We start from the raw sequence: 15,888 nt of genomic DNA, 5'->3' as shown, positions 1-15,888 counted from the left end.
ATCACAGATGTGAAGTATACTAAATAAGATGAATACTATGCATTCAGAGGAATAAATTCCCTTGGGTTGGAACACTCATCAAAGTTCTTCATAGAGAAGATGGAACTTGAGTTCATTCTTTAATTTTAAGTATGAATTAGATAGTTAGAAAACACAAATGTGATCATTATAGATAAGATGACAATATCATTTATCATCGAAACCAGGACACTTTTTGAAAATAAAAGAGGGCACTGCTAATAATTACATGGGACAGCAGATACATGCCAGAACTGTCCCAGGAAAATTGGGATAGACAGTAACCCTAATGACCAACAGTAAATGATAATAAAAAGGAAAGAGTAGCCAATGTGTTTCCTTGCAGGTCATCCAAGTATCAGTTTTGCTCAACTTTAATCTAGCTCTCTAGTAATCACACCTACTTTATTTTTCCAATTAGTCATCAGATTGGTATACGTTTTTCTGTTCTTCCATGTGTAAGATCTTATGTAACATTCCATTCTGAAGGGCCCATGCAGTTTAAGAGAAAAGTAAGTCATTTTATGGGATATACGTACAGGAAAGGATTAAAAAGGAAACTACAGAAAGGAGAGATTTTGCTATGGATGGATCAGCAGGATTTGAGGATGAAACTGATTGACAAGTTTTTTGTTTGTGTTGGCTTTTCTGTTACTAGGCTTTGAGCAGGAGCCCCTCTCAGGACAAGAAGCTGCCTGCATACCTGAAGGATCTTTCTATCAGTACAGACAAGGTGGCCCATGAAGTCAGTTCATCTCCTGGGAACCTGGGGGCCATTATTAGCATCCTTGATCTGCTCTCAACAGTTCCAATCCAAGTGACTTCAGAAATGATGAAGGTGAGTTTGTTTAAGACTTGCAGGAGTTTGGGGGTCTTATCTTTTCACCTCTCAGGACTTGTGGTCAAGAAAGATAACACTTCCCCATTGTAGCTTTTTCTCTCTCATATCCAGAGCAATGCCCTAGATGGGAGAGTCACATAACATGCTTTGCCACCTACAGCTTTTAGGATATCAGGGAGTGTTTCTAATACTCATTTTGGGAACTTAAGGTTTCTTTCATGAATCTCTGCTTTAGTTTCTTCATTAATGTAGAATGAATTCTTATCTTCTTTCCAGGAAAAGTAGGAATTAAAGGTTTTCAGAGTAGGGTTCTCAGTGGTCTAGCACTAAACATGGACTTTGAAGCAGTCAAGGCTCTGGGAGGAAAGAGAATTCACCCACAAGAATGCTGATGAAGAGACTTTAATGAAAGGATGTTTAAAGACATAAAGCCAGGATTTAAAAAAAAAAAAAAAGAGTGGTAAGGCATTCAGAGACCAGCAGCATTTAGGAGCCATTACTACCCTTGGGACTAAAGGTGAAAGGAGAAGAAACAGTGTACCCACAGCTGAGTGAGAGCTGAACCCGTGGAAGAGGGATCACTCAATAGGAACTATAGTCTTGAAGGGACATAGCTATTGCCAAAGATGTGCTTAGAGAATGTGGATGTGGGAGTGGGGTATGGTGGGTCTTAGGAAAATATGTTCTGACTTTTTTCTTCCCCCATCATCCCATCCCCTGCCAATGTTCCCATTGGCCAAACCCAACCAGGTGACAACTATAACAAATGGCCACAAACTGGGTGGCTTACAATGACAGAAATTTATTCTTCCACAGTTCTCAAGGCTAAAAATCCAAACTCAAGGTGTCCGCAGGGCCACGTTCCCCCCAAAGGCTCCAGGGGAGAATCTTTCCTTGCCTCTTCTAGATTCTAGTATCCCTAGGCATTCTTTGGCCTGTGGCTGTCTCATTCCAATGTCCCACATTGTCTTCTCAAGGCCTTCTCTGAGCCATTTATCTTCGCCTTTCCCATCTCTTATAAGGATACTTGTTCTTGGATTTAAGGCTCAGCTAGGTAACCCAGGATGATTTCCTCTCAAGATCCTTGTCTGAATTACATCTACAAAGACCCTTTCTCCAAATAAGGTCACATTCACAGAGTCTGTGTATAGAACATGTCATTTTGGGGGCCATCATTCACCTAACTACAGGGCTCATAGTTTCAGAGAATAAAATAAGGCAAAAAAGGGTAGAGAAATTATATCGAGAGATGGCACAAATGGAAAAATGACTAGCCCAAGTTTATGAGAGAATAAAAATGTTTAGCAAAAAAGAAAGATGCTTTTAACAACAACAGCATTGCTCATTTGATGTTCAGCATTTGAGAGGGTCTTCCATGACTGCCTTGTGGGGGAAATACCAGCCACCGGAAAGCCTTTATAAGCTTGAGATTAAAGATAAAATAAAAGTATTAATGAAGATTCCTGCCAGCCTGCTGGATTGGCCTTAGTGAGTGGTTGAGGGTAGTTCTCACTCTGACGATTGCTAAATATTCAATGAAATCTCCCTGTGTTGGGGACCAACCCATCCTCTGCTAACTCGCTGCCATAACAAGGTAGGTCCCAGATCCCTACAGCCTGTGATGCCTCCTTTTACTCTTCACTTCTCCTCTTACCTGTACCCACCCAACCAGTTTCCAGGGTGATTTATTTTTTCTCTTTTATGATTGAAAGAATTCGGTTGGTTTGATCCCATGTCATGTCAATTACAGAACATACTCTCTACTGTCAACGTCATCCTCAACAAGCCCATCCTGAGTACGTGGAAGGTGTTACAACAGCAACAGACCAATCACAGCTCTCAGCTACTGGATTCAGTGGAAAGATTTTCCAGAGCATTACGATCACAAGACGGCCCCATTTTGTCCATCTCCAACACTAATGTGCAGATGAGGAGCATGGTAATAAAATCGGGTTCCCCAAAATCCTACAATCAGACGTTTGTTTTCTCAGACTCTGACCTCTGGGGCAATGTGGCTATTGACGAGTGCCATCTGGAGAACCTGCAGCCAGATTCATCCATTGTCACCGTGGCTTTCCCAACTCTCAAAACCGTCCTGGCCCAAGATGCCCAGGGGAAGAATTTTGCAGACAGCTTGGTGATGACAATCACTGTCAGCCACAAAATAACCATGCCATTCAGGATTTCAGTGACTTTTAAGAACAACAACTCCTTAGGTGGGAAACCACAATGTGTCTTCTGGAACTTCAGCCTCGCCAACCACACTGGGGGCTGGGATAGCAGCGGGTGCTATACGAAAGTCGATGGGGACCGTGTCATCTGCAGCTGTGACCACCTAACATCATTCTCCATCCTCATGTCCCCTGACTCCCCAGACCCTGATTCTCTCCTGAAAATACTGCTGGATATCATTTCCTACATCGGGTTGTGCTTTTCCATCCTGAGCTTAGCAGCCTGTCTAGTTGTGGAAGCTGTGGTGTGGAAGTCAGTGACCAAGAATCGGACTTCCTATATGCGTCACATCTGCATCGTGAACATTGCGGCCTCCCTTCTGGTTGCTGACATCTGGTTCATTGTGGCCTCCACCATCCGGGACCATCACTATGTGCTCAATGAGACAGCCTGTGTGGCCGCTACCTTCTTCATCCACTTCTTCTACCTCAGTGTCTTTTTCTGGATGCTGACTCTGGGCCTCATGCTCTTCTACCGCCTGGTTTTCATCCTGCATGATGCAAGCAAGTCCATTCAGAAGGCTATTGCATTTTCTCTTGGCTACGGCTGCCCTCTTGTCATCTCAGTCATCACGGTGGGGGCGACCCAGCCCCAGGAAGTCTACACGAGGAAGAATGCCTGTTGGCTCAACTGGGAGGATACCAAGGCCCTGCTGGCCTTCGTCATCCCAGCACTGATCATCGTGGTGGTGAACGTGACCATCACAGTTGTGGTCATCACCAAGATCCTGAGACCTTCCATTGGAGACAAGCCCAACAAGCAAGAGAAGAACAGCCTGTTTCAGATCACCAAGAGCATCGGGGTCCTCACGCCACTCTTGGGGCTCACCTGGGGTTTTGGTCTTGCCACTGTGTTCCAGGGGAGCAATGCCGTGTTCCATATTGTATTTACCCTCCTGAATGCCTTCCAGGTAAGTTCTATAGTGCCAGTCTTGCAGGAAGTATCTATGCAGGTGGAACAAATTAATGACAGAAACACAAACAGGAATGGGAATGGGGAAGGATTTTAGTTCAGAGGAGGACTTAGCCCTAAAGAGCAGTCATCACGAGAACTCAGTGAGGTAGAAAGGACACATTCCTCTGTTCCCAGGGAACCTCATACCTCTTATCACTTGCATTAGAATTTAGTTGCACATGCGACTCCCTTCTAATTGCCCTGGTAATACAAGTAGGAGGAAAGTCCCTTCCCTACACTGGATTTTGCTATTTACCCAACATTATCCTGAGGCCACCTATTAGCTCCTAAATGAAAAAATCCTCTGTTAAACCAAGTAATGTCTCCAGTTCATTTCCACAGGCATTAAATTAGCTCTGCTTTTGAGAGATCAGGGACAGCATCTGTCTTATCACTGTCTCCCTAGTGCCTAAAAATGACCTTGGCACAAAGTAGGTACTCAATAACCATTTGATGAATGACATGAATGCTATTTACCATGTACGTAGTATGCTTTCTGGAAGCATTTTCTAAAGAATGAAAAAATGAATGTCCTGTGTAAGGTGGCCATTCTGCTCTATTATACGAAAATAGGAAAGACACCCTCTTTGCTCTCCTGTAGCGTATAACTCATTATAATACAAGCCGATTTATTAGAAAAGCTTCGGCTGAGGTACCGACAACAAGCCTTCGGAGCACAAGGAAGGGAATGCTTAATTCTGGTTTAACCAATGGGTGGGTAGTAAACACGGGCCCTTGTGAGCTGGTAAGGAGACTGGGGGTCTAGGAGTGAAGTGGAGACGTCGCCACCTGGATGCTCACAAGACCATGAAAATTCTAATTTCTGCTACTGGACCCATGGCTCCAAATTATAGGACTCATGTCTAATGACATTTATAATATGCCTTGACTAGAAGGAACTGATTGTTCCACCCCGTGGCCCAGGCAGGCCCTCATCACAACTATGTGAGGCCACTGCAGGCATAAGAGGGATGTCTCATAGCATAACTGGCAGGACCTCCCCTTCACAACTGGGGGTGGGGGTGGGGTGGGACAGAGAAATAGAAAATATCTTGATAAAATAAAATGCTTCAAGTTCCTTGGTGTGGACCTGCTGCATCCCTTTAACAATATCATCTACTGGACTCACTCCATAAACACAGGTGTGGGAAGAGGTAGTACAAATTCAATGCCAGGTTCACAATACTTTTCATTTTGCTGGACAATAGAATATGATTAAAATGCACTTTGTCCCAATTCTTTTTTTCAGGGATTATTCATTTTACTCTTTGGGTGCCTCTGGGATCAGAAGGTAAGAATGTGACAGTCACCTGCTCCTGGAAAATTCTGAAATGCTCATGGCATGTTGCATTTATGATGGCTTTTTTTTTTTTTTTTTGGTAACAATGCAGGTACAGGAAGCTTTGCTGAAAAAATTTTCACTGTCAAGATGGTCTTCACAGCACTCAAAGGTAACTCTTTCCTTTGCAGAGACTCTTGAAAAATGCTCTCTCTCCACGGCCAGTTTTGGAATAGATTATCCCAATGTTTTTGCTTCTCACCTGATTTGACCTATTAAACACAGCTTCGGAACTATCATTAAGCTGCTGTTTCCACATCTTTAAACAGGGGTCAAATAGCACAGATAATGTCAACGGGAGATTAAAATCAAATTTCAACGAGAAATAAACCAGGAGAGTCTGATGAAACTCAAGGCAGTAAAGAACACAGTTTGAGAAATAACGAATAGAATTTTCTGTAGTTCGTTTTGGAAAAGAACAATTGCATTCAAATATATTTCACTGTTTTCACATGTCAGAAGATACTAAACTCTATAACAGTAAAAAAATGTATTTGAAAGTAACTTTCCTAATACTGATGATGAGATGCCGGTGTTCCAAGGTGCTCCCGCTTGACTTGTTTGAAGTGGAAATTCATGCTTCTCCAGGCTCTCACCAAGTGGGTTGAGAGATGCTCAGGCAGGGACCACTAGAGGGCAGCAAATGAACCCTACTAGAGAGAAAGCACGGCCTTGGTCTAACTCATTTGCACTTAATTTTGTCTTTTTTTTTTCTCTTTCCCAGTCAACATCCTTAGCTTCATCGACACCTGTATTTTCTATGAGTTCTCCGATATCAAGAAGATTTAACAATTTGTTTGGTAAAACAGGTATGTAATGACCCCTAGATATTCCCTGGGTTAACCCAAACAAATTGCCCTAATGGGGAGTCTCGAACCCTTACTTTCCCAGTCCCCACTTCATGGCATTTCCAGTGGTCTCACTGGGGGCAGAGGTTAAATACAGGAACTTGCTTATATTTTCCCAAACCAATGGGAGGCTGGTACAGAGGGCAGCTATCTTCAGTGGGCAACTAATAACTTATGAAAAATAAGATTTGGAGAATCTAGAAAAGTCTGCAGAGAGCTGTCTGTCAAAACGGTATCAGCCTTAAAAATGGGAACTGTAGAGTGCTGGCAAAGTCAAACACAGAGCTCTCTTCTCCACGTGAAATATGACCAGGTAGGCCATGTTTCTGGGTTGTGGTGCAGCAAAGAATATGTTTAGAAAAGCATATTATAGGAGCCCATGCTCCGGGTTTCTTTTCTCTGTTTGGAGTGTGCTTGTTTTACACGGTGACGTTTATAATATTACATATACATATATGAAGGACCACCCACACCAGCTATTGAACCAGAAACATGCAGTTAAAATGTCGACTTTTAACTGTACAAAATAGGTACAAAATAGATAATATTAATGGCTTTGGGCAATGAGTCTCAGCTGTTCTGGCAAGTTGAAACCCTGTCCCATGCCACTGTGGTCTCCACAAAAATAAGCAACCCAGTTCCTTTCAGTTTCTTGAAACCAAGCAGATCTCACAAATGTGGAATCTAGAAATGTGTCCATATTCCGGGCCAAGGCTTTTAAAAATGCCTCTTTGCTGTTAGGACTCCAGAGGGCTTGGTGTTTTGGGTTCCGGTTTGAGGCATTACACAGGGAACTGGAGGATGTTGACTTTTGAACTTGAAAGTCATGGATTGTACCTGATGAGAAATAATGAGATCTTCGGGTTGTGTTAGAATTATTGCAATTCACCATCATTGTCACTGGAATGGGTTTACCATTTGCGTTAAAGCGAAAACTCTATGAAATGATTCTACCCATTATGTGAGGTCAAGAAGAGGTGTTCATTGTTTCTGAATCACTCAGATAAAAGTTGAAGTTGGGGGCTCTGTTCCCCAGGTCCCAGGGATTGGGATGCCCAGTCATTGCCACTTGATAGCTTTTGGGGTCATTAATGCAGCTCCGTGTTGACAGCTCCATGTTGGCCTCATTGAGGGGTCCATAATCACTGTACCTTTGGTTTATGTTGTCAGCAGCCCCAAAGGGCCCCCCAGGCAATGATGGAAACCTTGTTAGCAGTGGCAGTTCACCAATCTGATGGTAGGGTGGCCACTGTGTCCCTTCCCTTACTCCATTCGTGTTCCCTACCCCCCCGCGCTCAGTCCGTGGCTTCCTGCTCACACAGCCTGTGTGGTAGCTCCGGGTGCCCTCCCTGCTGCACCAGCTCTCAGCACTTTTGTCGGCATCCCCTGACTTCTCCTCTTTTCTGGCCCTACCTTTTCTTCCCCTGTAGTTTTCTCTCGTTTTCCCCTCTCTCTCTTTCCCCCGTTCACCTTCAGCAGTTTCTAGGCCGTTCTCAAGAGCTTCCCGTAGTCACCCCAGCCCAAGGGGACCAGGGAGTTTCCCTCGTATGGATGTCCCCAGGCCCTTGCATGTGGTGGCATGTGGAGGGCTGCCCGTGTTGAGATCTCTCTGTCCTTTGTAGAAATCTGGCTGCTGATGGGACGGGAAGTAGTTAGTGCTTGTGTTATCGGCTGCCGTGCACGTCTGGCACTTCTGGGTCTCGGGAGGAGGGTGGGCGTGGGTTTGATTCCAAGCATGCCGAGCTAGCTGGCTCTTGGACTAGAGGTTCACACCCCAGTGATCACACAGGCTAGTCTTTTAGGCTAAGCTGCTGTTCTGTTTTTCAGGAACCTACAATGTTTCCACCCCGGAAACAACCAGCTCATCCATGGAAAACACATCCAGTGCTTATTCATTGCTCAACTAAGAACAGGAAAGTCCAACCCATGTGACTCTCGGGGAACAGTGGATGTGCTCTGTAAAAGAGATCCTTTCAAAGCCCTGGGTAAAATATTTCCTCCACAGGCTTCTGGGAGCAGATGCCAAAGAGACTTTCTCATTAAGGAAGAGCCTTTCTTTTGTAACGACAGACTAAAAGTAATTGTTCCATTTAGTCTGCTGCCCACCCCCACCCTTTGTGTGATACCAAATGTGTATAGTATTTAAGTGAAACTCAAGTTTCCCAAAGCCCAACTTCTCTGTCTATATTGTAAAATAGAATTTCAAAGAGACATTTTCACTTTTCACATGTTGGGCACAAGATAAGCTTTGATTAAAATAATAAGTAAAAGGCTAGTACCTAGGAAATACTCCAGTGAATTCAAGGACGGAAGGAAGGAAGGAAGGAGGGAGGGAAGGGAGGAAGGAAGGAAGGAAGGAAGGAAGGAAGGAAGGAAGGAAGGAAGGAAGGAAGGAAGGAAGGAAGGAAGGAAGGAAGGAAGGGGAGAGAAATAACATTAAGGGCCACATTTTAAGATTTCCGTGTTCATGATCCAATACGATTATTCAGGCAATGCAACACTGAGAATTAAAAAGTGGCTCAAAAATGAAAACTGAAAGAAAGCCAGGGGAAAATTCACTACCTTCCTGGCATTTTCTTAACAAAGAGGGCAGGGAGGGGAAGCAGTAGGGGGGAGGAAATAGGGAGAAAATTACATTATCAGGATGCTTTCAAGTGGATAATAATGTTGACCAGAAATGCGTGGAAGGAGGCATGATTCTACTGATGTTAAACACACACACATATATTTTTGCGTTTAAGGTTTGAGCAAAGCGGAATGAACATGCAGAGGAAATGTGATAACCATCCTTTATACAATCTAAGCAAATTCAACTGCTGATTACATGTTTATAGTTTATCAGAAAAGCCTTATGTTTTGTTTTGTTCCAGGTTTTGAAAGCAAAAAATACATATTTTTATATCCATTAATTGCCAAATGTGAGATATTGCACTGAAAACAGACCCCAACTGTCATCTAATATGTGTAATAGCTTCCAGGTACTTTTCTGTGCATTATAGAATAGAGTTTAATAATCTACAGCACTGTATATTACTATCATCGTTACTGTGGATCTAGTGGGCCTTGGCGTGGTGTACAGCTCTCTGTGTATTAGTGCTCAGGCTTTAGGTTCCCAGACCAACATGCGTTTAGAGTTTTGTACCATCTAATTTGTGTTTATCCCACCACTTGGAGATCTCCCAGAAAGGAGTTCTACACCTGGCTAGTCTACACTCTCACTGATGCTTTCCCCTGATGAACAGATGGCCGAGATTTTCCCAAGAATTTGATTCTTTGTGATTTATGTGTGTGTGCGCCTTTCATACAAATACGAATATTTATTAAAATTGCATCCATATTAAAGTTAACCATGTGCTGCAGCTATAGCAACCAAACATTCCAACCAAAGTCATAATTAGACAATAACAATGTGGGACTACCTGGGAAATGTGGGCTCGGTGCTACTCATAGGACAGATAGCTGCCCACCGGGGACATAGGGCAAAAGAGGCTGAAATTCAATAACCATTAATCTATCAAGGTTCAAAAGAGCTTTTTTTTAATATTTTAACTCTTTAAAAGTCTCTTCCTTTTATTTTTAATTCTAAATTCTACCCTGGCTTTCTTTTCTTCATGGGGGTGGGGGCGGGGGGTAGGTAGAACAGATGAAGATATTAATAATGTTTAAAGTAAATGAACTCTTTATTTCTACATATTCACGAATGACACAGACACCGATTCCCACGTTTCTTGAAAATTGTCACTTCACTATTCCAACGGAACAGTTCATTAAAGTCCTTAAAGAAAATGATTGTTAGCCTATAACATTCTCCAGGACATGATCCACTTTGGGCAAAGCTAAACACTGAGAAGTTGGAGGACCCATTGGAGTAGAATCAGACCTTAGGGAAAGATTGGCTCTGACTGACCTGGTTCCTGGGTTATATCAGGGAAAACAGAGGCAGGGTTTCAGCACCGTGTTAGCCAGGCCATTGACATGATCAGCCAAGGAAAGCACGGTGCTCGGGAGGAGGCTGTGGTTCTCATGCTCAAAAACACAATGGGACCAGAAACACTGAATTCCAGCCACTCCTGTAGGACTCCTTTGGGAATCACTGAGTTTGATGTTGTGAAAGGAACCTCTGTAATGACAGGAGCCTTTGGCAAAGTTCCACAGAATGTGCATCTGGCCCTCTGCCCACATTCGTTAACAGAGGCACGTCCCCTTACTACACACGTGCGCGCACACACACACACACACACACACACACACACAAGGTGTGCATGTGCCTCTCCCACCTTACAAGCTGAAGCACTGGATGCAAATTCCAGAAAAGCTATGAAAACTAAAAAATTGGAGAAATACTTGTTGGTTTTCTGCCCACTGCAAGATACATAGTTCAACCCCTGCTCTTTGCCAAGAATATCTAAACTGAGCAGTAGAATTCAAAACTGTAAGGGAGTGCACCCATGAATCTGTCACTTTTATGAAAGCAGGAGCCCCTCTTGAGCCTGAGGTCACCCGTTCTCAATCAGCAAAGGTTACACAGCTTTAGCAGCAGATTTCTGAGGCAAGGAGGGACCTTGGCTCTGATGTTGGTGCAAAGTGAGATGTGTGATTCACTTGGCTTGTCAGCTGCCCCCTGCTCCCCCATGCCCCTGACATCTCTCAGTGCACAAAGTCAGTTCCACCAGCCAAAACTGTCTTGCGCGAAGGGACCATCCATTGTGTCAGTTTCTTGCAAAGGGATCTGGGCTAATGCTTCAGAGGTCGTGAGGTTGCAGCGTCCACAATCGATAAATTAATATAAACTATAGAAATATTCTCTGGGAAGACTGTAAGTCCAGTGGCACATGTCATCTTTTTTTTTTTTTTTCATTAAATTTATTGGGATGACACAGGTTAACAAAATTATACAGGTTTCAGGTGCACAACTCTACAGCACAGCAGCTGTACACTGTATTGTGTGTTCACCTCCCCAAGTCAAGCCTCCGTCCATCACCATATAACCCCCTCCCCCTCCCCCCACCCCATTATCTCCTCTGTTGAGTGAGTCATGTGTCTGCCATGCTCTTCTATATTTCTCCTTGTTTGTCCAGAGGACAAGGTGAATGAAGACGCATGGATTTTCCAGTGTAGGTTGCTCAGGCCAGAAATGAAGAAACACAGTGGGAAGTCCGAACCTTTTGCGGTTTGTGTAGAGAATTCCAGAGGGGTCTGTGTTGGAAGGTTAAAGAAAAAGTTACAAAGAATTAAGAAAGATTATAGCAACCAGTATTTGCAGACGCAGGGGCAGAGTTATTCTGAGGGGACTGGAACAGGACGTCACAACCATTGGAGAAGAGGAAATGAGGGTGGTTGTGGAAATGCCACGTAGGTGGAATGCGTGGTGGAACGTGTGTTATTGGTGGCATGTGATGATCTCACGGTGTCTCACGGGGCTGCTCCATCCCAAAGAGGAAGTCAGTGACTCAGGCCAGCGGGAGCTGGATTCCCTGAGTGTGCAAAATAGAGAAGGGGTTTATAGTGGATATTTTTTTCTTATGTATTTTTAAAAGTCAATGAAAATAGTATTTCATCATCTCAAAGATGTTAGCTTTGAAATGAGGTGCTATAGGTTTCTAAAATTAGAATTTAGGATTTAAAATCATGTCTTAGGATGCCAGTACACAACTATGTTTTCTTTCCATGCTTATAACAATAAAATATTTTACAAGAGCTGGTAAAATATATAAATTGTCTTCTCTTTTGCAATCTGTTACTGTTGCTATTTCAGGCTTCCCCAGTGTCAACCACAATTTAACTCCATTGTCTAAACAGTGAATGATCCTTTGCGTTTTCCAGGCATGAGAGGGTGGGGATGGGGAGGTGCCAGAAGCTCACAGCTGAGCTCAGTTGACTCTCAGCGCTGATACCTTTCCTCACACCATCCACACTCCTTCCCACTCAGCATGTGGAGCCCAGAAGCTTACAGAGGGTTTAAACAGAGGTCCCCGAAGGAAAGCTTTTTAGGACCTAACTTTCTGGGAAACAAACAAACAAATGTTTGTTCTAACACCTGTGTGTAGCTTGGTTGGAATCCTCATGGACAGCTGAAACTGAGGCCCAGGATTTGTTAGCAACAGATATTTCTGCAACACGACTTCATATTTCTTCTATTAGTTTTCTATTGTAGCATGTTACCACAAACTTACAGGCTTAAAACAACACTCATTTGTTATTGCAGTGTCTGTAGGTCAGAAGTCTGGGTACCACTTAACTGGGTCCTCTGTTCAGGGTCTCTGCAGGGGTCCTCCCACAAGCTCACTGCTTTTTGGCAGAATTCCATTCCTTGTGGTTATAGGACTGAGGTCCTCAGCTACTAGAGGTGTCCTGCTGTCTCCTGCCACAGATCCACAGATCCACAAAATGACAGTTTGCTTCTTTTTTTTTTTTTTTAAAATATCTCTTTATTGATTTCAGAAAGAGGAAAGGAGAGGGAGAGAAAGAGAGAGAAACATCAATGATGAGAGAGTCATTGATCGGCTGCATCCGGCAACCCAGGCATGTGCCCTGACCGGGAATCGAACCCTGATCCCTGGATCCTAGGTCGATGCTCAAACACTGAGCCACGCCGGCTGGGCGATAGTTTGCTTCTTTAAAGTCAGTAGGACAGCTTCTGTGCTGATTTAAATCTCCCTGACTTCTTCAGTTTCTGATCTCTAGACTCTCCTTTATAGGACTCACCTGATTAGGTCAGGCCCACCCAGGATAACCTCCTTTGTGATGAACTCAAGTCCGGTGATTAGGGACCGTAACATCTGCAAAATCCCTTCACCTTTTCCATGTAATGTAATCTACTAGGGAGAGTGATATATTCACAGGTGCTACTCACAGTCAAGGGGAGAAGATTATACAGGATATTTCATCAGTTTATTTTTTTTAATTTTTTAATTTTTTAAATATATCTTTATTGATTTCAGAGAGAGGAAAGGAGGAGAGAGAGAGATAGAAACATCAATGATGAGAGAGTCATTGACTGAGCCCACAACCCAGGCATGTGCCCTGACCGGGAATTGAACCCCGATCGCCTGGATCCTAGGTCGACCGACACTCAGCCGCTGAGCCACGCCCAGCCGGGCCATCAGATAGTTTAAACAAGCCAACAAAGTTAAGGACCCACCACTGCTCTGCAGAATCCGTATGAGGCATTAGCTGTGGACATGTGACCTGTAAACATTTCTTTATCCATGACAGTCATCACATTTTAAAGGGTCTCTGGGGGATTACCAGTAATGAAGCACTCATGCTGCAAATATTCTGTCTGCAGAAGACACAAATGTGAAGGGAGTCACCTTTCTTAAGGAGGTGGCATCCAGCTGTGTGGGAATTCAGGGAAAGGGTATGACTTGGAAAAGCTCGATTTAGCCAGATGAGAGAGGCACACCCACTCGGGAGCTGACAACCTTTCCTGGTGTGGTGCGTGTCTGGTGGGCCAGATAGAGTGAGCAGGAGCTAATGTGCCCTTGACATTTAGGCCAACAGATCAGAGACCTAAGCACACAGGTGCCAACCACACCTCTGAGCTTTTATGCATCTGACCTCCCAGTCCCTAGAAATAAAGTCAAAATGCCGCTCTCACGCTGGGCACTTCTCACCCTTCAGACCTGCCCATGAAATTCTGCCACCTGCAGCCTGCATCTTATGCCCACAACTGGGGAAGTGTTCATACCTCACTAGGCCATGGATCTCTCACGGGGTTCAACCTCTGCCGTCATGTGCGTGATGGTCACAGCAGTTTGTCGTGAGTTTTCAGCTCATCTGAACTGATTTTTTTTCTTAATACGTTAACGTTACATTATTTAGAAGGAAGGTGTGTATTTTTGTATTTGGAAGACTTCCCTGGCTTTATGAAGTTTGTAGTTTGCTCATATAAACAGGGAGAAAAGAATGCCTCCTATAAACACTGTACATGAAAGTGAACGCAGTTTTCTCTGAACTACTCGCTAAGGCCTTGAGAGCTGCACTATCTGGGAGAATTATTATGTGAGTCACGTGTATTTTAATCTTTTGAGTAGCCCCATTTTAAAAAGTAGGTAAAATTAATTTCAATAATGCATTTTATTCAACCCAACATATCCGAATCATTATTCCAAGATGTAATTAATGTACACTGATTGAGATATTTTACATTTTTTTGTCCTACATCCAGAGTGTACCTCACACTTACGGCACCCATCAGTGGTAACAGCCTCGTTTCTATTGCTTAGCAGCCATGCGTATCCAGAGGCTACTGCACTGGGCAACGCAGCCTTAGAGTACAAACCAGGGACAAAGGCTTCCTGCTACTCACTCCTGACAGCAGGGCAGAAAAATAAAATTAAAACAAGGCCTGTACGACGTGATTCAGGCTCGGATATGCAGAGGCTCTGTGCATGGAACCCCTGTCCCTGAGCTGGCCTGAGAGCCACCCTGACAGAAAGGCTCCTGGGAGATCGCTGGTACTCACAGAGCCTTGGCCCCAGAAAATCACAACTTCACATCTTCCAGGAAGGAAGAAGTGCCTGGGGGTCCCCATCGGCTTTCTGTCCTGAAGGGGAGCTGGCTGTGTCATTCCCAAGGTGAGGCAGAAAGGACTAGGCGCCTGGCCTGGGGGGATGCCTTTCCTCACTCATTGGGGCCCTTCACTAAATTCCTCTGGCCCTTGGTTTGCTCATCTGAAAAATAAGCATCATTTTAATTACCCCTCAGGGCTGTTGTCTGGCTCAAAAAGCATAGTTTATACAAACATGTTTTATAAACTATCAAGTATTGTGCAAATAACAGATTATTTCCACAGCTCTGTGAAAGCAGAGAGACTGACCCCAGGGGAGTGATGCGGAGGGGGCATTAACTCTAACTCGATTCCAGGGCACTTTAAGCTGGACGCCTTGGAGTCTTCAGAAGGGCACTGGATTAGGTGGGGTAGGACACAGCTCAGCAGGCACCCATGAGGGAGTGAGACAGGGCTGGAAAAACTGTTGACTTTGAAGATTTCCTTCAAGCTAATTCTGTATATGGCGAGATGACTTTTCTTACAAGGCCCCAAAGCACATATGTAAATTGGCAGAGTTTTAACAATGTTACCCAAAGACTTGCCTCCACACTGACCTTCCCTGCTTCCCAGAAGAGTCCAGCCCCGCTTCTTTGCCTCAGAATGCTGAGTCATCGGGCCATGACTCAGCTTCTAGCAACCCTGCCCAGAGGGAATTATCAGATCTCTCTGTTGCTCAGTGGTATAGGGAGGACTATCAGAGGCCCAGGCCTGTCCCACACCCCAGGTGCCTTCAGCACCTTTTTGAGGGTGGGGAGCCCCTGCTGATCAACTTCTGGCTACAGCTACTTCAGTGCCCTTCAAGCTCAGGCCTGGAGACCAGATGGCCCCAGAGATGGAAGTGTGGGGTAAGCAGGAAAACCCCACAATTGTGATTAATGGGTGCCCAGAGGAGGCCTGCTCTGAGCAGTGCCCCACTAGCACCAAATGGGTCCACGTGGCAGACTTCCAGGCGCCCCTTCTTCCTGTGGCAGCCAGCAGCAGCATCGTTCAAATCCCACCCTGCCCTTAGAAGGCTGATATCACTTTATCCTTCACCCCTGCAGGTGTCAGGCTGTGGGCCAAAGTCTGAGGCTGGAACTGGCCCCCTGGGCCCGGCCTGCAA

At 44.5% G+C, this 15,888-nt stretch overlaps 1 protein-coding gene across 1 annotated transcript in view; it reads left to right on the top strand.

The window, feature by feature from the left end:
* The window catches only part of ADGRF5 (adhesion G protein-coupled receptor F5), a 70,358-nt gene extending 61,787 nt beyond the window's left edge, over positions 1-8,571 (top strand). The window contains exons 17-22 of the mRNA XM_087817437.1: positions 677-856; positions 2,610-4,001; positions 5,295-5,336; positions 5,437-5,496; positions 6,109-6,193; positions 8,060-8,571. Coding sequence (XP_087673563.1) covers positions 677-856; positions 2,610-4,001; positions 5,295-5,336; positions 5,437-5,496; positions 6,109-6,193; positions 8,060-8,139 — 1,839 coding nt within the window. The 3' untranslated portion in view covers positions 8,140-8,571. The remainder of the gene's footprint in view (positions 1-676; positions 857-2,609; positions 4,002-5,294; positions 5,337-5,436; positions 5,497-6,108; positions 6,194-8,059) is intronic.
* The last annotated feature ends 7,317 nt before the right edge of the window (positions 8,572-15,888 follow it).

This window comes from Miniopterus natalensis, chromosome 5, assembly GCF_054644295.1.
Source record: "Miniopterus natalensis isolate mMinNat1 chromosome 5, mMinNat1.hap1, whole genome shotgun sequence".
NCBI lineage: Eukaryota > Metazoa > Chordata > Mammalia > Chiroptera > Miniopteridae > Miniopterus > Miniopterus natalensis.
Note: the sequence above shows the minus strand (reverse complement) of the source record. Positions and strands in the feature narration are given on the sequence as shown.